General features: G+C 39.3%; 2 protein-coding genes across 2 annotated transcripts in view; both read right to left on the bottom strand.

Annotated features, from left to right (window-relative positions):
• Positions 1–1,552: 1,552 nt before the first annotated feature.
• Positions 1,553–10,771, bottom strand: LOC306696708 (polyunsaturated fatty acid lipoxygenase ALOX15B-like). Its single transcript, XM_079160383.1, has 15 exons — positions 10,751–10,771; positions 10,433–10,610; positions 9,879–10,083; positions 9,641–9,722; positions 9,281–9,403; positions 9,073–9,176; positions 7,612–7,778; positions 5,200–5,343; positions 4,645–4,848; positions 4,364–4,450; positions 4,078–4,247; positions 3,486–3,607; positions 3,242–3,342; positions 2,409–2,579; positions 1,553–2,239 (listed from the first exon to the last, which is right to left on the bottom strand). Exons 2-15 carry the CDS (start codon positions 10,589–10,591, stop codon positions 2,060–2,062), a joined length of 2,019 nt encoding a protein of 672 aa, XP_079016509.1. The 5' UTR covers positions 10,592–10,610; positions 10,751–10,771; the 3' UTR covers positions 1,553–2,059.
• Positions 10,772–15,393: 4,622 nt separating this feature from the next.
• Positions 15,394–25,213, bottom strand: part of tbck (TBC1 domain containing kinase) — a 38,698-nt gene continuing 28,878 nt past the window's right edge. The window contains exons 24-26 of the mRNA XM_079160382.1: positions 22,509–22,672; positions 20,159–20,318; positions 15,394–16,447 (exon numbers count right to left, since the gene is read on the bottom strand). Of these exons, the coding sequence (XP_079016508.1) occupies positions 16,337–16,447; positions 20,159–20,318; positions 22,509–22,672 (435 nt within the window). The 3' untranslated portion in view covers positions 15,394–16,336. The remainder of the gene's footprint in view (positions 16,448–20,158; positions 20,319–22,508; positions 22,673–25,213) is intronic.

Genomic DNA, 25,213 nt, shown 5'->3' with positions numbered 1-25,213 from the left:
CATGCTTTATATGTATGGTGTGTCCAAACGCTATGGTGTATCAGCTATGTCTGGTGTCTATTGGGATTAGTGGGGCATATTTTCTGGAGGCTGTGCAGTTGGGTGATGGGAGCATGTATAATGTTGTTTACTGTTAAATGTTGCGTTAGGAAGACATGTTGTTACTGGTGTTTGGAAAATGTGTTTGTTGCATTTAGAATGTTCAGAAATGGGGGATGTTTCATTCTGGAGGAGGGGAGGTATGTAAGCTATGTTGAGTTAAGAGCTCTCTAGGAAGCAGTGTTCCAGTGTATGTGTCAGGGGCTTTTATTGTGAAGGATACAACAAGGGGAAGAGGAAAAAAGAACCCAGAGTGCTCTGGTTCTCTCCTGCTGAGTGTCCCCTCCACTTGGAACCAATGTCAACCATTAACCACTAAGGTAAGGCTAGTCAAACATCCAGTTATATTAATGAGATAAAAGTAGCTATCGAAATTCTGGCGAACTTCTGCCGTAACTATGCATTGTTTAAAATTAACCTTGCTCTATCCCTACTCCAAGCTCCATGTTACGCTGTGTGTGTAAACCCTTCCTGCTTACGTGGCCTAGTTCAATGTCAATTCTGAAGCTGCTCTCTGAAGCTGCTCTTCAGATAAAGAAATGAAACCCCCTTTTGACCAGGTTTTAGGTGTGTCAACCAAATAACAATGTTTGAGACTTAACTCTTTCAACTGAATGACATTAGAATAAAGTAGTAATAGTTTGAAAAATGTATCAAAATAAAATTCAAGTGACCAAAACTGTAACCTGCGCCCGATCACAGCTGAGCGTATATTGTGCACCATGATAAGACTTCCCCTATGAACCTTGCTGTCGTAAAAGAAGCATTCAAATCCTTTAGTAAAGTAACTAAGACCATATTGTAGAAGTATTGACATTAATTGTGGATAAACTTTGAAAGTAAGTAAGTAAGTAAGACTTTTGCCTTTATTTGACAGAGAACCTTGTAGAAATGTTGGACAGAAATGAGAAAAGAGACTTTGCTAATCACCTCAATATCAATCCAAGTCTGCTTGCAATCAGACATTTCAGTTTAACCTCTGTCAGCCTATCAAAACATAAAGTATTATTATTATTTTTAAGGTTGTCTAACAACCTTACATTGTGGGGACAGTTCATACTGCTGACATGTATTTGGGCTGGGTCTGCCAATATCACAAGAGTTGGGACTCTTAGCTTCATCGCCTTCACTCTACTGTACTTGCCTACATGATGATTATCTCTTGTGAAGGCAGTAAAAGTATAAACAGAATGATATAATGTAATAGGCAAGTACAGTTCCACAAAACCTGTTGCATATGAACTGTTGCACCTCGCTGTCAGCGACACAGCGGTAGATAGAAAGGCTGTAGATGGGGATCCGGGGACTGTACTTTTACATTGCAGAGAAACCAGGTGTCTTCTGGGAGCAGAGCGAGAGACTTTTTTGTCATCTCAATCTGCACCAGCTTTCAAAGAGAGGTGGGGCAGGACACAGAAAATGTTGACTCAAGCAAATGTTTATATGCACCATGTTTAATTTTATTTCTTTAGCACATAAAGTTCACTGAAAGAAGCTTGATTATTAAAAGTTTCGTCTATTGACGACACAGCTAGTTATTTCTCACAAAAAATATATATGTATTGCTCTGTATCAATTGGCACACAACAAACAGGCTCACAAAGAGAACAGACTGTAGATGAATTAGCAGTGAATGGCTGCAACACAACACATGCTGTAGAGTTGTCCCAGAAAAAATTACAAATAAAATCATTCTTGTGTTTAGAAAGCAAAAGTAAAGCAAATTGACACATTTGTTTTGATTATCTCTACTGTATATTCATTGATGAACTAAGAAAATGTAAGATGTGGCTTATGATTTAAAACAGTACATTTTTACTTCAGTTAAATCAATCCTACAACGATCACATGCAGTGTTTGTTTCCACGAAAAAACAGAACAGGCAGTTCTTCCCTTTCTCACTTTTGTTAATAGCAAGCTGAATTTGGCCAACATCTGTGGAGGTCACACCTTCAGATATTCAAGTGGACACACTATTTTCTACCACCATTGGATCCAGGTATGTGTATGGGACCTCCAGATTCTTGTTTCTGGCGTTGATGATTGCACTTAACACTTGAAGCTCTCCTTGGAAATGCTTTATCAGCTTGCAGGGAATCTTCTCACTAAAATGCTCCTCTGGGTACTGGCCAAGATAGACCTGAAGACATAAATGATACATTTAAAAAATAAATGTTTAGAATGTTTAAAAACACCCTTTTGGCAATATACAGTAATGTACAGTTTTAGTTGGCGGGACTCAAATGACCTAAACTTAAAACAACTTGAACATGAATTTAATTTATGTGATTAAAGACTTGGGCACTTACAGAGTCAGTGGATTGCCTGCTGAGTAGCCACACGGTGGCCGCTATCTGAACCGTTGCGTTGACAGCAGGGAGTGTCTGCAGAATTGTGGCCTCACTTGTTGTCCCCTTTGTGGTTGGTGGAGGATGTTGTAGGGTGAGGGGAGCGTTGGGCATCCAGCCACAATCGTCAAACTGTGAAGAATGAATGATTGACAGATGACTGATTAATATGGTTTGAAGCTACGCCATGTATCAGTCTGTCTACTACTTTGGTCCACACTGAAATATTGGATTGGAACAAAGACATTCATGGTCCCCAGAGGATGAATCCTAATGACTTTGGTGATCCACTGATATTTCCTGTAGTGCCGACATGAGGAGAACATTCTTGGCTTTCAGAGGAATGTCTCGACAACTTTCAGCTGGATCGTCATTAAATTTGGTTCAGACATTCATTTTTACCTCAGGACGAACTGTTATAATCTGTTATCCTATGACTTTTCATCTATCAGATCAAAGTTTTTATTTTTATGACCAAATACCTTCAAACTAATGACATTCCTACCAGCCTCAGCTGTACTTTGTGTTTTGTGCTGATTAGAAAAAGCTTGCTGATGCTCGCATGTTAACATGGTAAACAAAGATTGTGAGAAAGTTAGCATGTTAGCGTTGCCATTGTAAGTATGTTAGCATTTGTTGTTTATAGCTCAAAGCATCACCGTGCCAAAGTGCAGCCTCACAGTCCTGCTAGCATGGCTGTAGACTCTTGTTTATGTCAGACTTGCTAACAGTAAAAACCTCATGAACCCATTTCACAAAAAGAGCATTATTATAACTGAATTAAAAGACCTCACCTGTCCAGCGTTCACAGCCGAGTGCTGTCCTGAGCAGGTGAAGATCACCATGGTGACAAACTTCACCAACTCAGCCACGGTGGTGAAGCTCTCTGGAATTCCTGAGGATTAGAGGAAATAAACTGCATTTAAGATGTCTGGAAGACAACATTTAAGTTTGACTTCTGTTTGCATTAAGATCATATAATGGTTCATAAATGTGCACATTCATCATCATTAGGATTGAGCTTGTCTTTAAGCCCACCTGTGCCAGCTTGGGACAGGAATCCATGTTCAAAAATGTCCGAAATCCACTTCTGCAGTTCAGTGTCTTTCTGGACCTCATCGTCATTCTTGTAGTAGAAGTTCAGCACTCCCTGCACAAACCTTTGACAAATGTGGATAAGTTCTGTTCAACACATTCCCAGTTGAATTAGGCATTTTTTTAAATGCACACTGCAGTAGTAAGACATTCTTTTGTAAGACAATTTAAGGCCATCTCTTTATAATAATCAGTTCTGTCAGGTTTTTAAGAATTTATTGCAATAGCTTATTCAACACAGTAGATCAAAAAACTTTAAAGAAATAGTGTGATATTTTCTGAAACTTGCCCATTGTCTCTCTTGTTGAGTGTGAGATGAGAATATCAATATCATCAAATTGCATTAACGTGAAAGAAATTATGCAAAGAAACTGTATGTAAAGGGAAAAAGAAGGGAAAAACCTTACACATGTTTACACAGCTTAACTGATCCTTTATGAGAAACCAACTGAGTTACATAAGAGAATAAAAGCTAGCTAGTAGAGAGGGCAGGATTTAGAGCTCTTGTTAACCAATACCAGGACACCTGTACTACCTGTGGATGATCTCCCAAAGCTTGAGTCCATCATCCCTGTAGTAGAAGTTCGGTACATTCTCCAGCCCACGGTCAGCAATGTCGTCTGGTATGCAGAGGGAGCGGTAGGTCATTGAGGACAGTGATCTCTTCAGGAGTGTCTTCATACCCTCTCCACCTGAAGCTGCAAACTAGGAGACATTCAAATATGTAAGGATTATAGTTAGAGATAGATAATGTACATGACATTGAATATATATATATATATTTTTTTTTTTTAGGTATTTAGGTGTTTGTCTTTTCGTACCTTAGTGAAAATTCCAGTCTTAGATATTAGAAGACCTCGAGCCAAGTTGTTGATCTGTAGAGTGTAGCGAGTGTGAGGTACAAGGAGCTGAGGGGAAGAGGAAAACTCGGTGAACTTCAAAGCACACATCTTGATGCTTCTATACCATTCAGCAGTGACACATTTTTGAAAATATATACACAATAACATTATGATTCATCAACTTTGGAAGACACAAAAATCAGTCACTTTAAAAAATATGACAACTCCAGTAAAAGTTCAGTATTCTCCCTTTCAGTTACCTTGTACAGCGGATGCACCATGGGCACGTTGCGCAGCAGAGACACCGCAAAAACTTCAGCCATCAAATGAGTGCGCAGCAGGTGAACATTGAGTTCATGCTCGTTGAAATCTGCACTTTTCACAAAAATCTTGGCCGTCAACCAGTCGTACTCAGAGTCAGTAGGACAGAAGATGGGATTATCATCTGCTGGAGTCTGCTTCAGCTGCAAGAGAAGGAAGGGAGGTGTGGTTAACTCAATCCATTCAATATATTACCAGTAGTGGTCAATACTGTTAAAGGATTTTCTGAAATTGTTGTATGTTTACTATAGGTTCCATCTGCTTTTCAGTTAGATACTCTGTAGATCTCTAAGAGCAAATTCATAATTTCTTTGAATGCCATGTCAGAGCACAGGGTCAACTTGAGAACAGAAGCCCGACTTCAAGTTTGCACTCTATTTATGTAATTCAACAAAAGGTGTTTCTGTCTTCTATTAAATATGACATCTATAGTATTGCATGTCTGTCCGTCCTGGAGTCATCACTACAATAAGATATTTGAGTGTTAATCTCACCTGAATAGCAATTGGCATCAGCTGATCATCAGGTGTTTTGTGAAGCAGGATGAGGGGAGCCATCAAGTACTGCTTCATCCCGTTGATGATGTTTGTTTTCAGCCCATCCAAAGGCTTGTAGTCACACAGGAATATGTTTCCTTTCTGTTTAAAATTTTAGTGAGGATGAGAAATAATTTGACTCACATGCATACAGTGTGAATATTAACTGGAAGATACATTTCCTGCAGAAAATGCGCTAAAATGAATCGCAAAGCATTGTTGAAAATACAAAAATGTGAAACCATTAAAAATGTTAAAGTTCAAATAACAGAACGACATAAAATGACAGTAGTATTAGTTACAATAACTGAAATTATTGTGGCATCACCCGGGGCCAGGTGGTAGATGGGTGTTACTTCCCCTTTAAGGATCAGCAGCCACGCCACAAGATGGCCGCTGAGGCAACAACTACAGCTCCCAGAAGGTCTCACCACTAACCCAGGTGTAGGTGTTTAAGCCACCTGATTGAGGCCGGACTTAAGGGCTACAGGAGGAGAGGAGAGAGAGCAAACGGCGTGAAGGAGCGCCGAGAACTACACAAAGTAAAGTTCCGAACCAGAGTGAAGAGGATCTGAAAGGAAGAAGACCCGGTTGTCGGTAAAAGTTGAGTTTTTTGTCTTATACTGCTCTGCTTAACGAACCATTACCTCCACTTGGATGCTTTTTTCTTTTTTGATAAAGAGACTTCCCTGAGTTATCGAGCAGAATAAGAATAAAACATGACCTTATTCTGACAACCTTTGGTTTTTGCAGTGGCGGGCCGTGTATTCTATACCTGGGCCTTCACTGCTGTCCTGCAGCTGAAACACAGCTACGGTTATTATTTGTTTCGTGTCAAAATATAGCCAACACCTATAGATAGTGCGTCTCCTCTCTGCTCTGACTGCAGCGCGAGGCGCCTGTGTGTGCTTTGGGGTGGCGGAGGGGCTCTAGGCAGCTCCCGCTGCTCGTTCACAACAGTGCAGAACGTACGTGCTTTAACGTCAGAGTCACCAGAAAAGTCGCTGGATTTGTCACCAGTAGCTTTTGACAAAAAAGGCGCCATGAGGGTTTGGAAAGTCGCCAGATTTAGTGAGAGAGTCGCCAAGTTGGCAACACTGGCACCGGCTAAATATGTCCCCAGAGGACGTAACAATGGTTCCTATCACATATAAAACGAAACAAAAATCCATCTTCATACAAATAATAATATATAAACAAGCATATTAAAGCTACTGCAGATGTAAAAACAAACGCATTTAACTTACCAGAGCTGCTGTTCACTATTTAAAGACAAAGTCCTCCTCCTTTCTTTGTTAATAAAGAGTTTAATCTCACGGTTGTAAAGAACATCCGTGCATTTTAGTTCCAGTAAGAAGTCCTTCTCGATTCATGGACGCCAATGAAGACAGTCGAGCCTCCCCAGTTGTATTTCTTGAATAGGTTTTAATGTGTTTGAGGGCTAAAAATGTCCGCTCCACAGAGGCAGCAGATATTGGGATTGTCACCGCCCAACATGTCATGCTAGCCCACTGACCAATCCCGTACATGTAGGCCAGCTAGAAGGCTCTGGCACGTCAAAGAATACGCCCAACATGTCAAACTAAAGATCTGATTGGTTGAAGATTATGACTATCAACAATATCGTCCCCATTCACTTAAACTGCACAGGGATTCACTTGTGAGTCTGCAGGCCTCGGGCCTCTCTTCTTACCTAGAGACACAGAGGTGAAATCTGATTGGATAAAAGCTCTACTCAGCAAAACAACTGAGGAAGACAGTAGCTGTGCAATGAGAAAATAAGATAATGGGAAAAATATTTTTATAAATTATAATACATGTAGTGTATTTAAGAAAAAGTATTAAATTATAAAATGGCTATAACTTTGTGATTTTGTTTAGGACAGTAGAGAAGGCTTTGCACGGCCCAAACCACTGGGTTTTTGTTAGTGCCCTTGCGCCACCCCACCCTAGCCTGCCCTAGTGACCTCTCATGATGTTACAGTATGCAGAACTTTTAGACTTTCAGTAGATTAGGGGATTTGCTCCATAGAGAATCATTGTAAAAGAAATATGAATATTGCTTAAAAAGCATAAGAGGTGGAAACAATACAAGTCATAGCAAGAATGTCCTGAAAGAGCTGAATATTTTGATACCTGAACGGTTTCTGTAGCAAAGTATGCAGAAGCAGATAGATGCCGAAAAACGTACGGAAGAAATATAATAAGTTGTTTTAAAGATTCAAAGAACAATAGTTAGAATGCTGAATCAGCATTCCAACAATTATACAAAGTGACCGTGAGTTCAGGTAAGTGCAACATGCATTTCCAAATTGAACATGTCATGGAGCAAAATATGACACTAAGATCGATCAAAGTCAAGACATTTACCTCCATTTCACCTGCCAAGGTACAATGAGCACCGAGGAAGACCATGTCATCACTGACAGGAAAGTTGTTGGGCAGGACTGAACAACGTTGGATCAACATGGGGTTGACACCGTTTAGAAACTCGTAGCCAAAGAAAGCGTCCTCCTTCCAATGTTTCTGGACATATTCTTTAAAAAAGCAGAGTTGACCTTCATTGAGTTTTAAACTTTGTACTAAGGCTTCCTATATCACAGTTATCAGCTTATGTGTTGGACAGACTGCAGTCACAGACATGGTTGGACACTGTTTATCGTTGCTTCAAAGTCAAGGTCTTGATTGTATGCAATTAAATACTGTTCAACGATTCCTTCTGCGACATCTTTTCCCTGTTTCTTAAAACTTCTTTAACCCTAGCCCTATTTTTAGGCCTCTGCTCGAAAATTGAATACCCATACTAAAAAGACTAATTCTGTAACTACAAGGTCTATTTTAATAATTTTGATGTTATAATACAGGTAACACTTGTGAGATTTGTTCAGATGTGTAACTATATATTTCACTTGTTTTATCACTAATAGTGTTCAATTTCTCCAAATACAGCAGTTTGGCATCATTTTGAGAGATAGAATCCTCTCAGAGCCTGTAAACCATGGATCCATTCTCGTCTGACTGCAGTTTGCCTGTCTATGTGAGGCTTTTCTTAGCCTATGATTGGTCAATTTCAGACTGACACCTCGTTCGACGCTTCAGTCTCAGGAAGACACTGGGTGTAAGCTGGTGTTGATTGACAGAATCGTTGGCCATTAAAAATCAAAAGTGCGTCGCCCAGCGTAAAAACGGATACGCCGAAAGTGAAATCCCTCCCCCTCGGTCCTCCATGCTTGTCAGACCGCCCCCTTTCTTCAGGAAACAGTTAAAAAATTCACACGATATTCTTAGCAACAGTGTTTAGCCGGGAACACAGGATATTACTCCTTTTTCTTCATGATTCTTCTCAAAGTACGGGGCATTTATGATTTTCTTTCTGAGGTGGAGCGGCTTGTTTTTGTGGTGATTGTTGGCTGTTATCTTTGTAATGGTTTCACAGAGAGAAATTCTGAAGATATCTCTGGATTCTGTGTCGAATGCTCTTGCTCTGTGATGTATTGGTTGTCCGTGTTAGCTTTGTGTTAAATTGTGGTAAAATCTTCTGGTTGATTATATTAGTTTGTGTATAATTGTGTTTGCAGTGTGAAAATGGCTTCGATGATATTTTTACCCAGAATCTCTTCGTTAAGTCGGTATATAACAGTGTGTAGCATTCATTATATTAGTTTCTGAAAAGTGCATTCTACGACTCTCTTCGCTAAACTTTCTTGCTGGAACCTCAAATGGTCCTCGCTCGTTACCCAAAGGTTAAGCCAAGTAATATCTATATCTGAATAAACATAGTTTAATCATGCATACAGTATTAAGTATTTCATTAAACTACCATGATAGTACCTGATATGTCAGTCCGTTTGCAGCAGAACACCCGATGGATAGCATCAATATTAGGCCAGTTCTTCGTGCAGTCAGAAAGTCCCTTCAGTTGCAGCTCAGCCAGCCTAGAAAATAAAAACATAGAGTAACTTTATTATTATGCCTTAAATCATTTTCATAGGCAGATGCAGTTACATAGATAAATATCTGATAGAATTGAAGACCTCACCCAGTGGCTGCAGTGAAGAAAAACTCTGTGGTCTTGGTGAAGGAGAAGCGGACCTCACAAGGCAGAGAAAAAATGCACTCTGCCTTCATGCAGTGGGGTATTCCCTCTAGATACACATCCCAACTGGTAAATAGAGAAGAGCTGAGTAATGAGGAACTTTGCACAGATACCAGTGTATAAGCAGTTTTAAGTTAATATGTAAGCATAATATACTCGACTTCAATTTTGCAAAATCATTTCAATAAACCCTGGCAGGTGTAACAATGTCATATGGTGGTTAATTTTCACCCAAAAGGGCGTATATGAATGTTAGTTTTGGGGTGCATGAAGTTAAAAAGTGTATAAGCTCTGATTGCTCACCGATAGTCTTTCCCTCGCTGCTTCAGCTCCAGCTCACGACTGTATCTGCCAAGAAGATTGTCGTCTTCAAAGACTCTCAGAGCTTGAAGAAAGAAATAACAAAGTTTAAAATTGTTGATTAAAAACAGCGAGTTGGTTACTCCAGCCTCCTTATAGACCAGCATTTCCTTCTTTTAGGTCTTCTGTGGTTAGTGAACAACGTCGTAAATGATGTCTGACAAGTCTAATTCACACAAACCTTTTCCCTCTCTGAAGAGGTGCACCTCACTGTCAGTGATCCAGCGGTAGATGGGAAAGTTGTAGGTGTCACCCTCAGGGGATTTCACTTCCACCTTGGCAGGGAACCAAGAGTCTTCAAAGGAGAGCAAGTGAGGCTGTTTATCTATCTCAACCAGGATCAGCTTTCCAATGGAGACGGGGCAGGTCACAGTAAAACTGGACTCCTGGAGTAATGACAGAAATGGGTTGCGTATTTGATAACCAGGAAGTGAACTGTAACATGTCAATAGTTAGCATACAATACTGAATGTAGAAGGATGGAGAGTATAACATTTATTCAATGCATAAATATAATAATTTTTTGAAGCTTATGTGTTGTTGTTTTTTTGTTGTTGTTGCTTTGGTCACCTTTGAGGCCGTAAGTTAAAGAGTTACAGAGCAGCACATATCCTGTTGCTGCACAGTCTTGAGTTGACGAGGGTTTACATCAGCTTCTCTAAATTTATATTCAATTCAATAATCTGAAGTTGGAGAAGAGTGTTATACATTTAGAGAACGATATTTCAGACTTACTGCTCCTCTTATGAAGGATAAAGGCCCTTTGAGGCTCTCGAGCCAGGTGTGTTCACTCTCTCCCTCTGTGCCCACCAGCTTAATATAGACATTGTGAAAAGTGCCGGCAAAGGCGAGATCGCCAGTTGCCACGGTCACTGTATAATTCACCAATTTCATACTGGCAAGCAAAGGAATCCTGGTGGGGAGAGAAAAATAATAACCATGAATCACATTGAAAATGGCATTTCCAAGATATAACTAAGATAAATGTTTTTTTCTCACCAATCTATTACAGTCTAATCTTTTAAAAATGATTTCATGAAGCGTCTCTCTTACCTGACCAAGATGCTTCTGTGATGAACTGCTCTCTTGATGTAAGTTGTAGTGGACGTCCACCGAGACTTTATAAAGCTGAAATGTCTATGACTCAATCTGATGTAATCAACTTCTTTCAGGAACTACTCTCCAATAGTAATAGTATAATGGTATAGTATGGCCCCTCTTGAAAAGATGTTGAAAATTGTTTCAAAAGTGAGTTTTTTCACCGACTATTTGAAGACGTTGATTGAACGTTCACGTTAACACCAGATTTTGACGGGATTTGCAATACAAATATTTTTCAATCTCTACATTGTGCTAATAATAGTATATCTTTATTTTAGATGTTGACAAAGAAAGCACAAACATTTCTCAGTTGAAAGTCAACATTTCAAATCCCAGTGAAATATGGTCTAGACGTGAACGTTTGATCGTCTTCAAATAGTCGGTGAAAAAACTTCTTTTTACACAAAGGACTTCATGAAATCTAGCTTTTAAATTGTGAAATTTAATTGCTATATGCAAATGTGCAGCACATACACGAGCCACAGACAGTGTCAAGAGGAAACGCCAGAGCGGATGCTGCTGCTAAAGTGGCAGCCCGTCTCCCCCTGTGTCACTCTCCTCCTTTACTACACTGGTTTACCTGAAACATGTCCTTCCTCATGCTAAATTATCACATGATCGAGACCACGTGACAAAAGGGGGGATTGTGGATATTGTAACCACACATTGGTTTACTAAAGGTTTTTCAGCCGATGCACAAAAACACTGTCAAGCCTGCATCATATGTGCAACACATAGCGTAGGAAGACCAGTTCAAGTTTCTCAACAGGCAGCGCATCCACCTCCTACAAGGCCATTTAAACACATGATGATGGATTTCACTGAGCTAACACCATCAGAAGGTAAGAAATACTGTTCAGCCACAGTAGTAGCTAAAGCACTGCTCCATGAAGTTATTCCCCGCTGGGGCATCCCAACAAAACTGTCAAGCGATAACTGCTCCCATTTTGTCAATCAGACGATCCAAGAGCTTAGCACCTACCTAGGTATAGACTTAAGAAACCACTGTGCGACCGCGGCACCCGTTTAGGCAGCCAGGACTATCTGGTCTCAGAGGCACAATGCGTTGTTTACTGTTCTCAATGTGTTCAACAACTTGAATCCTTGTGAATTTGTTAACGTGATGTAAGCAGAGATGTCGTAAATTCTTAATTGCTAAAAAATGTCTTGTTATCTAAAGATGATAAAAGGGGTCGAGTGCAATGGGAAAAATGTCCATTGTACTAATTAAATGTTTATACTTATGAAATGTTCATAATCAGGTCTTATAGTTTTTGTGATACTGCTTGACAGTTTTGGTGTTCAGACCCTTTTGTCGCCTACGCTAAATTTCCAAGAAGCGTAGTGTGGGGTGACCAGTCAACGCACTAGCCACTTCTCTATTTGCAGAAGCACCTTCCTATTTTGCAGAATCTAGCTTTTAAATTGTGAAATGAAATTTGTCACGGGGACGCCCGTTTATAGAAGTCTAGACCATTGGTAGCGGTAAGCCAGTAGACAGGAAAAGAAGAAGGCTGTGACCGGTCCACCTCTGAGTACCGGTAAATAGTTCTGTGTGTTCCAGACTATTTAGGCCACCTCACAACCTCTGAGCTAATCAGTCGGACTAGCTATCTGGCCCGTTAGCACTTCCACCCGTGACCAGCCGCTGGTGGAAGCAAGAGGTCGATCTTTGTTGTTGCTACAGCAACGAAGAAGAAATGAAAAGAAAATTGTGCCCTTGTGCCCGAAATAGGCAGTTATTTATTTAATTATCTTGCTCTCTCGTAGTTCAGTGAAAATGTAAAGTCCTGAGGAGGGGAGGTATCTAAGTTACTGTATTATGTTACTTTAAGAGCTCTCTAGGAAGCAGTGTTCCAGTGTGTGTGAGTGTGTGTGTGTGTGTGTGTGTGTGTGTGTGTGTGTGTGTGTGTGTGTGTGTCTGGGGCTTTTATTGTGAAGGATAAAACGGAAGGAAGGGAAGAGGAAAAAGGGTTTTGTTTAAAAAATGAAATAAGCAGTACAAATATTGTTAGTAATCTGAAAATTAACGAAAATAAACTAAAGCAAATTCTAAAGGTCTAGACTAAAAAGAAAATAAGAACTGGTTGAAAATGTGGAACTACTGTAACCTTGCTTTAACGCTGTGTGAGTAAACCCCTGCTGCTTACGTGGCCTGGTTAAATGTCAGAGGTGTCCACTGTGGCTTGAAGCTGCTCTGCAGATAAAGAAATGACACCCCATTTTGACAAGGTTTTAGGTGTGTCAACCAAATATTGTGGGGGGAAAAACTATTTAATAGTACAGAGTGAGTCCTATAATACTATTGTCTTTGGAGTATTTATTTTCTGCGCAGAGAAGGCTCCATCGTCATACAGAGTGCACTGCACTCTACAGCAGGATGAGCCAAGAGTAGTGCTGCTGTATAGCTTATAAAGGGTCCTCAGCACAGGGTGTAAATCAGGAGTTCACACTTAAACATCTGGTCAACAGTTTCCAGCTGCCCATTGACACCTCTACTCAGCCCCTTCCTCTTATCTGATCTGAGCCTTGTCACACTAAGTCTCTGTCGTACTGGAGAGCAATTCATGTTTTGTTCCTTTCATAGTTTATGTGTGTGGACTTCACCAGGCAAGGACACGTCGTGACTGCTAAGAACCAATCAAGAAGCGAACGCGGGTGTGGGCGTCATCATTTCAAAAGGTATGCGTTTACGGCGTCCACGCGGAGAGGCAACGCCGTACTGTGGACGCTCAGTGTAAACGTAGCAAAACATATGCGTTTCCAAATGGAAAGGTAGTAGCGTGGACATGGCCTAAGACATCTGTTTCTGTTCCTAAACTAAACATTCTCTGGTTAACTGGAATCAAAGGCAGAAATACCCCACATGGTCTTGTTACCATTCAACTAGGTACACAATCATATGTTAGTGAGTAAGGCACATAATCACAGTAGAAAAGTACTAGCACTGGGAAAATTCTCCATCACAATAACAATGTTTCAGACTTAACTCTTTCAACTGAATGACATTAGAATAAAGGTAGTGATAGTTTGAAAAATGTATCAAAATTAAATTCAAGTGACCAAAACTGTGACCAATTTGGCCAACATCAATGGAGGTCACACCTTCAGATATTCAAGTGGACACACTATTTTCTACCACCATTGGATCCAGATATGTGTATGGGACCTCCAGATTCTCGTTTCTGGCGTTGATGATTGCACTTAACACTTGAAGCTCTCCTTGGAAATGCTTTATCAGCTTGCAGGGAATCTTCTCACTAAAATGCTCCTCTGGGTACTGGCCAAGAAGGACCTGAAGACATAAATGATAAATTTAAAAAATAAATGTTTAGAATGTTTAAAAACACCCTTTTTTACAGTAATGTACAGTTTTAGTTGGCAGGACTCAAATGACCTAAACTTAAAACAACTTGAACATGAATTTAATTTATGTGATAAAAGACTTGGGCACTTACAGAGTCAGTGGACTGCTTGCTGAGTAGCCACACGGTGGACATTCCATTAACCGTTGTGTTGACATCAGGGAGTGTCTCCAGCATCGTGGCCTCACTTGTTGTCCCCTTTGTGATTGCTGGAGGACGTTGTAGGGAGATGGGAGCGTTGGGCATCCAGCCACTGTAGTCAAACTGTGAAGAATGAATGATTGACAGATGACTGATTAATATGGTTTGAAGCTACGCCATATGTCAGTCTGTCTACTACTTTGGTCCACACTGAAATATTGGAATGGAACAAAGACATTCATGGTCCCCAGAGGATGAATCCTAATGACTTTGGTGATCCACTGATTTTTTCCTCGAGTGCCGACATGAGGAGAACATTCTTGGCTTTCTTCTTGGCTGAAGAAGAGTGTTATACATTTAGAGAATGATATTTCAGACTTACTGCTCCACTCATGAAGGACAAAGGCCCTTTGAGGCTAACGAGCCAGGTGTGTTCACTCTCTCCATCTGTGCCCACTAGCTTAATGGAGACATTGTTAAAAGTGCCGGCGGTGGCGAGATCAGTAGTAGCTACGGTCACTGTATAATCCACCATTTTCACACTGGCAAGCGGAGGAATCCTGGTGGGGAGAGAAAAATAATAACAATTCTAAGTACTGATCAGGTCAACTGTTGAGAACCAGATGAACCTTAGTGCCAAGAAACGTTAACATACTGCTATCACAATGAAAATGACATGAGCAACAGATATAAGTCTAACATAAAATGTTTTTTTTTCCTCACCAATCTATTACAGTCTAATCTTTAAAATAATTTATTGAAGCGTCTCTCTTACCTGTTTATGAGACCAAGAAGCTCCTTTGATGAACTGATCTCTCCAAGTCATCAACACTGATTTCTCATTTTATACACAGTTTTGTGGGAGTGTCGAGTCAGTATCAATAGTAAATGATTACTTCTGGTGATGGAATGTCTTCCAATCTGACTGTTTTTCTGCACTAAACCACAGAAAGATGATGCAATAATGATGTTTGAGGGCAACATTACTCATCAATTAAGACAAACCACCTTTTAAATGTGAGAACATCACAGTCAATTAAAAACATAATAAAACAACAAACTCAGCGTTCACCTACACTGTTTATCCAGATTATTCATCAGAGAGTTTTATTAAAAACAACTGTAACATGATAGAAACCAATTTCTATGGCATAACAAATACATACATTACAAAACCTAGTCGGGACAATTCAGTGACAGGTAAACGAGGTAAAGGCAAAGTTATTAAATCACAAAATGCACAAATCGAAGATTTATTTCTATTGTTTCTAACACAAACACTTGATTTTGTACACCTCTACAATCTAATGCAATTTAATACAACAGCTCTGCCATATAATCTAACTCTGCAAAGCTTATCATTTTTATCGTATCAGTTTTGTTGAAATTGTCAGAAAGTCATTTATATGTTTATTACTGAGGTCATAGTAAATGGTGGACTATAGTGAGGTGTTAATAACTTTTTCCCTCCCTATTGTCACCTCTGAATATAATGTCGTCAGGTTCAACACCATTATTAACTATGGCTTAATCATTACTAAAACATAACATCTTTCTTGCATTGTCAAAAAATTAACATTATAGACATTAAAGTAGACTTTATGGCAGAACTATTGTATTGGATTGGTTCACACAAGTGTACCTCTTAGAGTGACCACTGAGTATACAACACAGTTCCTTAGATCAACTGGCTCAGAACAGACAGGTTGACATACATCAAGATATTCACAGGCAGCTTCATCTATCAGTGCAAAGCAACTACGACACATAGCAGAAGATTCAGAAAAAAATAACTGATTCAATCATTCTTGTTTGGAGACAAAACATGTAAAAAAGGTCCTGAAAGAATATTTGGTGATGAAATCAAATTGTGTTGAGAAGTGGATTACAATGGCATTTTTCATTCTACACCAGTTTAATATGATTTGAATGTGTATCAAAAGAAAGTCTAAATTTGTTTCTTTGCTTCAATATCAGCTCAAAATGCACAATACACTCGCTCCTTTTGTTAGTGTGAAGCTGAGATACGGGGTCAAATCTGAGGGGAGGGGACAGTCAGGAGTCCAGTGGGCTTCAGCTTGTTGATCCCTCCATCCAGGATACAAACACGCTGGAAATTTACCTTAACCAGGTGTGCTGCAAACTAGGAGAAAAAAAAAGCAGCTTAGGAAAGGCAGTTCTCAGGATTTGCAAGTTCTCATGACCTCAAATGACTCAAACACTAGTGTTGTTTCCTTGAGTTAACTCTTGCAGTTACCACACATGAAAAATAATCATCAATGTGTCAAAGCTGTCCTTACCAAATTTGAAATTGATCTGGCCAACTGGCTAGGAGTAATAAATGTAATTATAAAATGTGATACAATAACAGTGCATCAACAATTAGGAAACACTTTGATGTCTGTGGAACATTATGTGTGTGTGTGTGTGTGTGTGTGTGTGTGTGTGTGTGTGTGTGTGTGTGTGTGTGTGTGTGTGTGTGTGTGTGTGTGTGTGTGTGTGTGTTTCATTGTAAATGTTGTGTGTGTCGGAGCAGACACAAGACAAAAACTGAGTTTGAGGAAGTATAAATATAGCAGAGACACTGCGTTAGGTCAAATGAGAGGTCACAACAAAAGTAACATCTGTTCTTTCTGTGTTGTGTAAGTCCTCTCATTTGACCTGTGTTGTGTAATTCCTTGTGTTTGTGGCATTTTAGTAAATCTGATTGAGAAACCTCTGGATGAGAATGTAAGGTTTTATCATACACAACAGGTATTACAAAGCAGAAACCGATACATTGATGAACAAACTTTAGTTGTGTCATACATCAGGAGTTTAACCAAACCTGGATGCCTAGCTTTAATTAAATGTTGGGAGGGGCCTGGTAGTTTATCTTTATTCACAATCTACATAGATGTCAGGCCATTCAACATTAATGCTTACATGGTGTTATTTACAGGACACAGTTCATTGGACTGAACATAGTCTTGATTGCTTTACATGTGAAAACCGGAAGTATTATTTAAACTAAATCAGTCAAGCTTTACAGATGAGCTCTGTGCAAAACTGTGAGTTCCTTTATGTTAACAAATAAAACATCCAACATGTGTGAGATTTCCCTAAAAGTCCCTGACTTCAGTTATTTTGGCTTTTTGCATTAGAGCTCTGCTCAGGTTGAAGGTGGCTGGAGTTCACAGGACTTCACAAACTGCTTATTATGATAAGAGGTGTATTTTGTGGAGCTCTATGAGGTGCAACGAAGCAAACGGGAGTCGGGGAAACGTCAGTCAAATGCAGTCAATACAAGAGGTCTAAACAAAAGTGAAAGAACCTTAAAAATGTATATATAAAATATATGTCAACGCCTTTAATTAATGAGTGACAAGTATTGCTTTTCAAGAGCTGGAAAAACACAATTCTTTAGTTCTACCTTAAGCACACCTCTCAACTGGCTATTTTGTTGTTATTTTGCTTCCCCGTTGCCATGGCTTAGATCTACATCTGTGTTTGGCAATCTGTCTGTAACTATGTTTTTTGTCCTGAGTCTAGGCTCACAGGCTCATAAAAGTCATGCTGTCTAATTATCTAATAGAAAATAAAAGTAAATAATGGACATAGACATTTTCATTTTTTTAAATACGGAGTAAAACCCAGCAACAATTTATGTACAAATATAATCCCTCTGAATAAAAACGGTAATGTTTAATTGACCCGATTCATGTTATTCATGTGTCTATCACAAAGCAACAAGAACAAAACAAAGCTTATTTCCTGAGCCTGGGTTGTTGCTCACACATTCAAGTGTTTTCGGAGTACAGTTAAAAAAAATACGATTCAATCAACCGACTAAAATAAAAACAGAGCATGAAGAATCAGGCTTACTTCTGAACGCCAATAGGTTTTAAATGTTAAAGGTGCACAGTGAAGCCTGAGCACAGAGAGTGCATTCATTGCTTTGCCCCTGAGTTAATGATAATGCCGCACTGGTCTGGTGCACAGAGATGTGGATGGCATTTAAGCACAATTGAGTCCTTTTATTGACCTTTACTTTTGTGACCCGCACGACTGAAAGGTCTGATGAATTACTGAGGTTGAACCTCAGATGTGGAATTTCAAGTGTGGGGTTGGCCATAATGGGGGGGGGTGAATAGTCATCACACTTGCCTGCATGTGTGATGATAAAGATGGTGATCAATCATCATACTTAATACAAAATGATGATAATGATGAAACATCATTACACTAATGCTGTATATAACAGATTTTCTATTTATCAAAAATAGTAGAGCTATGACCACGTTCTGATACATGAGCAGTTCACAAACAGATGTATTTACACTTCAGCCTATCTGCAGAAGAATTCTTCCATTACTCTCTGTAACGGTTATTTTTAACCAGGTTAGAAACTGATATCTTTCCGCTGCTCCCTAAAAAAAAAATGTAGGACTCATGTTTCTTTAATTAGGGAGAACTACTTATTTCCCTCTCTTACTTTCCAACATATGGAAGGAGGACATCTTTTCTAAATTGGGATGTTGCCAGAAGCAATATCCCTGCTGAGTATTTTTTAAATTTAAGTTTGGCTAATTTATTCTAACGAGAGCACAAAAGGAGAATATATAATGATCAATACAGTTTTCTGTTCTGTTACTCTGAAGTTATTTTTCTGCTCTGAAATGTCAAAGGTAATGATTCATGTAAAAGCCGGTTACAGCCTTGGCTAAGGTCCGAGTGTCTTTTAGAGGTTTTTGGGCATATATACAAGCAGGCAATCAAACTTACTCACTCACATTGTTTCATAGTTGTGTTGTTTCCTGTCTCATTTACATCCTACGGCCTCAATGAGGATGGTCATCGAGCTTCATATTCAACAGATATCAGGGAATGTTTCATTAGTATAAATATAATATTAACTATAAATATGTGGTTCACGTCGGTTTTCATTAACTATTATTTCACAAGTATTTACGAGTCTTATGATCGGAAATATTGTTAAATAATTTCCAAAAAGTAAGACAAATATATATTTATTAAAAAAAAAACATACATTGGTGAAAACTGCTGTGTATTGACTGGAATAGTTGAGTAATTGCTGGATTTTGGATTGGATTGTGAAACACTAATTTTTGTGATAATGGTGTCGGTGAGTAATGTCACGTGAAAATGTTAAGTTTGGGTGGGGATCTGGATAATTCATCGCAGGATGGAACATCCTTTAAAAAAAAAAAAGCATAATCTCACTAGACAACTGCTCTTGTGGAGTTCACCTAAGACTCCAGTGAGGTCCAGAAGATTACAAGGTTTTTTAAAGAGGCAATATGACCCCGAGGTCTGCTTCCACTGTCCTGACATGACCCCCACCCAGGAAACTAAAGGGATATCACACTCAATGAGACACCTCTGAAAAGATGAATATAGAGCCAACTTTGTTTCGTTCTACAGTTTAAAAAACATCCCTGCGCTGTTATTTTGTCAAAATTGCTTGGTGTGCCGTTGCACTGCAGCAAATCGCTCAGGTTGTTGTTTTTGGGAACACAGCAGCCAGAGTACAATCTTTACCAAACCCGTCGTTCTTGCTAGAGGCTCTGTGGGGCTGAACGTAGGCACAGTTGTGCTTTGAGATAAAGCCTAACATCAGCTTGATTACATTTCTAATGTACGTTCAAACAATAATGGTACCAACATGTCCCCCTTAGATATTACAAAAAGCAACATTACAGAGAGATTGACTTTCACAACATTATAAAGTGTTTGTATACGACATCTCCATGGTAAGTTATGTAATGCACATCTTGGGTTTATATGTCCGAGTTAACACTTTAAGAGTTAAGATAGTGTGTATACATGTGTGTGTGTCTGACTGCTTTCTCACCATAGCAGCACTTTTCATGGCGTGGCTAATGATCACGATGACACGTCCTCTGTAGTTCTGGAGGATTCCTGTTGCGGGACACTGCACCAGCTCACCGTCGGGGCTGAACGCTGTGCTGAAGGGAATGTTGATGCTGCCAGAAATGTGGCCTCTGCTAAAGCTAAAAGCAGTGGAGTCAAGGAGCCAAGCATTGAACAGGTGAGGCCCCTTCATAGAGAGACAAGTAACAGTAATACCATTGGGCAACACTGAAAAAGACAGTATTAAACAATATCAAGTCAGTTCAATGATACCCTAGAGAGAGCTTGTTATACTGCTGATCACGATGGCGTCCAATACAAAAGCACGTAAGGCAAGCTTCAAGATAGCAGTGTGGAAAAAAACTAGGAAGTAGCAGGGACAATAGAGATACATTATATGAGATGTAATGAGGGTGTGAGCAGGAGAGGAGAAAAGAAAAGAAAAGTGCTTCTTAGTGAGGGATTTGCTGGAAAACGGCGTGAGTATCAGCAGAGGGACAGTGAACAACCCCACAGTGGGATGTAATGGAATAATGACTCTTGAGAAAAGGAGCTTGTCCTATTTCTGAGTGTAACTATTGACATTATTGCTACATATCCCAAGACAAGTGGTGCTTCTTTCTCGGTCAAAAGAAAATGTTCCCCAAATCATACCAGCTGCCACAAGAACACATAGAGTCAGTTTGTTACATAACGCAGCAGATAATCCATGGACTGACAAATGCTACTGTGGTACATTTAGCCTTGGACATACAAGAGGCTAGTTGTTTTACAGCAGATAATAACCACCAGGAACCTAAACAGACACATCTAGATTGTCCTGATTAACTCCACAGAATTTAATCCACTTTTTGTAAATGCAGAAACCCACAACAGAGCTGAGCTTAAAATCACAATAAAAGGTGAACAAGGGTTGCCAAATCCTGCGAAAGTGGTTAAATCCCTTTTGTCCATGTGTGTTAGCCTGAGGAGCCTCTGTCTATCACAACGTTCATGTAGGAATTCGGCTAGAGGAACTGACAATTTGCAATCTTGCTCTATCCACTAATCCCTATTGATTAATGGCTCTTTTAGACGATTACCATTCCACTGATCTGAAGGGTGACGCTCACGGCTTTGGGTCCCCTGAATTTTGTACAGGCGGGGTTCTCTGGGCCAATTCACTCCTAGTTATAAATAAAAACTGCCCATCTGCAAAAGCAAAATTCATTCATTTCTGAAATATTGTAATTTTGTGCAGTTACGAAAAAGATTAATAAAGATGCTATTGAATGTGGCAAGCTATTGACATTTTTATGTTTAATCTAAGGGATTTACAGGGAATCTGATTGTATGGGAGAACTACATTTATGTATGTGTATGCACATCAATCAATGCATATTGTTGAATGCGAAAACCATGTATCTCCAAAGGAAGACACTTATTTTATGCTGTTCTGTAAATTTCAGCTCACCAAGTGTGTTTTTTTCAATTGTTTATTTGTCTTAAGAAGCAGGAGAATCCTCTCAAATCCCTATCTATATGGTTCTTTTAAAAGTGTTTGTAAAGAAGTGATGGTATTGTTCAATACTGCTTAGAATTACAACACTTTCCACGCTGTTTCCTGTCCTGCCTACAAGAAAAAGAAATTGCCAACATACTTCTGCTGAAGTGCTGTCACAATTGGGAGGGGGGCTGTGTTTGGCAACTTTCGGACAACAATCTGACATTCCCACCCATTTCACAAGAAGAAAAAGAAGCCAGGGATTGAACTTCTCTCTAGCTCTCTCTTTTCATTCCTTACACAACAATTTCTGTCACTTTTCATGTCTACAAACTAGTGCAACACTATGAATGTCTTCCAGGAGAGACTGTCTGAAAGTACAGGCGGTTATTGCATCTCCCTCCGCTCACCCGACAGCCAGCTTTTCACTCGAACTTCAAGTGTAGCCTTTCGGAACAACTATAAACACTTTTGATTCCTGACGTGGTCGGACAGCATGTTGTAGGACCCGTCTTTTCTAGTATAACATGGCACTCAAAACTACACTCAGCTGGGTTGCATCTCAGCTGAGTGAGAATTGAATAATTATAACCCTCCCTTAAGTAACAGAAAACTTCAAGTTGGAGGTTTGCTGACGTAAATTCTACTCAGAACAACCTTATCTGAAACTGGCAATAATAATATGTCAGCAGATAATTTCTTGTTCTTGCTTTGTTGGACACAATCCAAGGTTGTTCAAACAAGCTCCAGTCTGCGTGCACCATATCCTGATGTGCCTCAGCAGAGAAAGATTGTACAATGTATTTGAATGTTAAAACGCCAGCATTTAACGGACTGGTAAGGATACTCCTCGACACTACGGATGTCAACAGCAATGATTTTGGGCTTGCCGGCTTTGGTCCTTTTGGTGGGCCCGGCAAATGACAGCTCACACAGGTCGATTAGGTCCTCGGCCGAGATCCTCGGGGACACTTCTGCTTTCAGGTCACACAGCGCCAGAGGCTCCCGGGACTATGAAAAAAAAAACAAGGAACAGGAGGTCAAATGATGAAGGAGAAAAGTGTAGTGCAGTAATAAGTAATTATTGTAAAATGACTCGAGAGACAGAAAGAATAGTTTAAATTTGGTTATTGTTGCTTCTTAAAAATCGAAAAAAATAGTGATTAGGCCTGAATGCCTTTTACGTTAAGTAAATTCTTTCTGTATTATTGAAATATTTAACACCGTCCTTTTAAACAGTTTGTCAAACTAACCCAGTATTACAGGTCAGAGAGCACCACAGACAACCAGCTGCAGTGACCAGAACACGGTTGCCAGTTTCCATGTGCACTGCCAAACGGGTTCATTAAAGCACTGAGCCAGAGGCACGGCTGCAGGGGACTACAGGGGTCTCTGCAATGGTGAGCAAGTGTAATACCTCTATGATTCCCAGATGCCCTGAAATCATTTTAAGCATTAAATGATAAAAAAGGAGTATGCTGACAATTTATTTTCAACAAACAAATGCATTGTGATAATGACTGGTCATTAAACAGTTTGGTACTTCTATTCATTTATATGCAAATCAAATATAGGAGAAATACTAACAGAATTATCTATGAATTTCAGCACACTGTATGAAAGCAATTTACAGAACAGAGAAGCATGTTGAGTAGGTTTAGTGCCAAAGCTCTGCCATCCATGAAATAAAATGTTTGAAAGCATTAATCAGTTCAGCCATTGGCTGGCTGAACGATCCATCCAACCAACAGTGTAGCAGTCAGAAATATCTGAGAGTCCAGAAAGGATTTTAATATTCATATTTCTTCTGGAAAAAGGTTTTAATGAAACAATTCTGTGCATTTGAGCGAGTACCTTTAAATCCTGAATCCCCAAAACAGAGTCAGAATTGCAAAATGGAAGAGATTTGAGGAGTGGTGCATTGTTTTCAACAAATAACTTTATTCTGCTCCTCTGAATTACAACAACAGCTATTCTAGGCAACACGGGAGAGCACAAGCAGAGCTACGTATTCATGGTGTCTTACTGCCATGGCCAACAATTAGGTTCGTTGCAAATAAAAAGTAATTCACCTCATTCCACTTTCAATCTGATGTTTATCAATCACCAACGAGTAAATGTAAATGAATAGGGTGAAACAGAGAAATATAAAAATGTGTACTTATTTGATGCAATACCAGCCCTGCAATAAATAATGACCTACACATTGTGTTCAGTCCTTTGATGAGCCAACTAAGTTGTGTGTTGAATCAGTACTATGATATGGTTTCATTCTTTGTTTGTTTGTATTTCTAATAATCAGAAACACATTACACAATCGAGGTTTCCACCAGGAAATTGGTGAAGTCACCAAGGTCCTGATTCATCTTGCCTCATGCCCCCAATTTAGTTAGTGGTTAAGGGACAAAACAATAGCTACACTCATTAACTACATTTTATTTGCTGTTGCAAATAGTGCCGTTTCAATAATATATTATCTGAAAAAAAAAAAATGTTAGTGGATGTGGGTTGATTTCTAAAAACTACAGACACAAAATGACCAAGAAGTTGAATCAAGACCTCTGTGTCACAATGACAACATGTCTCAAATAGCCCTTTAGAATGGAATCGTAATAAGACATGGTGACAGTGTTACAGTCAGGGAAGTATGTCTAATTTGTTAAAGGCTAATAGCAGGCCACTGTGTGTTGTGGAAGATTTCTATGTTAATCGGGAGAAGAGAGTGTCATTCACAAATCAATAAAGTCTTCAAAAGATTCAAAGTTGTCTTTGTCTGTTTATTCACTTGCAAGGGGAAACTTCACCACAGTCACACAGTCAGTGTCTGTGCTGGAATCTACCCAGGAGTTCAACATTCAACATCAATATATACGCCCAAAATCTTTAACACACAAGCTGTCTGATTCTGGATTTAGCTGTTTCATGCAGCCAAGTCTCAAGGTCTCAAGGTTCCTGTTTCAAACTCTCTTTCTAAGAAATAGTATACGTAAATCAAACTGTCTTTCTAAGAAGCAGTATATGTGGATGGTTAAAGAAAACAGGAACTAGGTTTTATGCGCTGACCTGTGTCTGCAGGGCCTGCTTTTACTGTTCCATGATACTAATACATATATATATATATAATACCTGCTCAGTAAAACCTGCCTGTGGAGACAAGCCTACACATTGAAACCAACCGTAAAGTAATTCATTACTGTGATTTAACAGAAGTCAGTCTTGAAATTTGATGCATCTATCAATCAATGTGCTCTCTGTTTTTGTTATCATTATGTTGTACTCTTTATCATTGGACCATTCACAAAGAGAGGATTGATGCCAGAATAAGCCATTAGATAATTTCCATCTGCAGTCCCTTGGCAGAACAGTCACCAGACACTAAAAACATTAATTTAAATGCAGCAACACCATTACATCGTCTCTATCACACTAACATTTATAGAGGGAGACTTACAAGCACACATCAACATATTAATACCATCACATTAATCCAGCACAACTATACAATTGCAAATTAACTACTTAATACAGCACATACATTTAAAATGACATTAA

Source organism: Pholis gunnellus (assembly GCF_910591455.1).
Source record: "Pholis gunnellus genome assembly, chromosome: 5".
In the NCBI taxonomy this organism is placed as follows: domain Eukaryota; kingdom Metazoa; phylum Chordata; class Actinopteri; order Perciformes; family Pholidae; genus Pholis; species Pholis gunnellus.
This window is presented reverse-complemented; position numbering and strand designations above follow the sequence as displayed.

Coding starts and splice junctions, on each gene's coding strand:
- LOC306696708 (XM_079160383.1), bottom strand. CDS start 10,591: ATGAAATTGGTGAATTATACAGTGACCGTGGCAACTGGCGATCTCGCC. Junction 7,779..9,072: donor CAAACGGACTGACATATCAG/GTACTATCATGG, acceptor GCTTTTTTAAAG/AATATGTCCAGAAACATTGG. Junction 4,248..4,363: donor AGACTGGAATTTTCACTAAG/GTACGAAAAGAC, acceptor AATGTCTCCTAG/TTTGCAGCTTCAGGTGGAGA.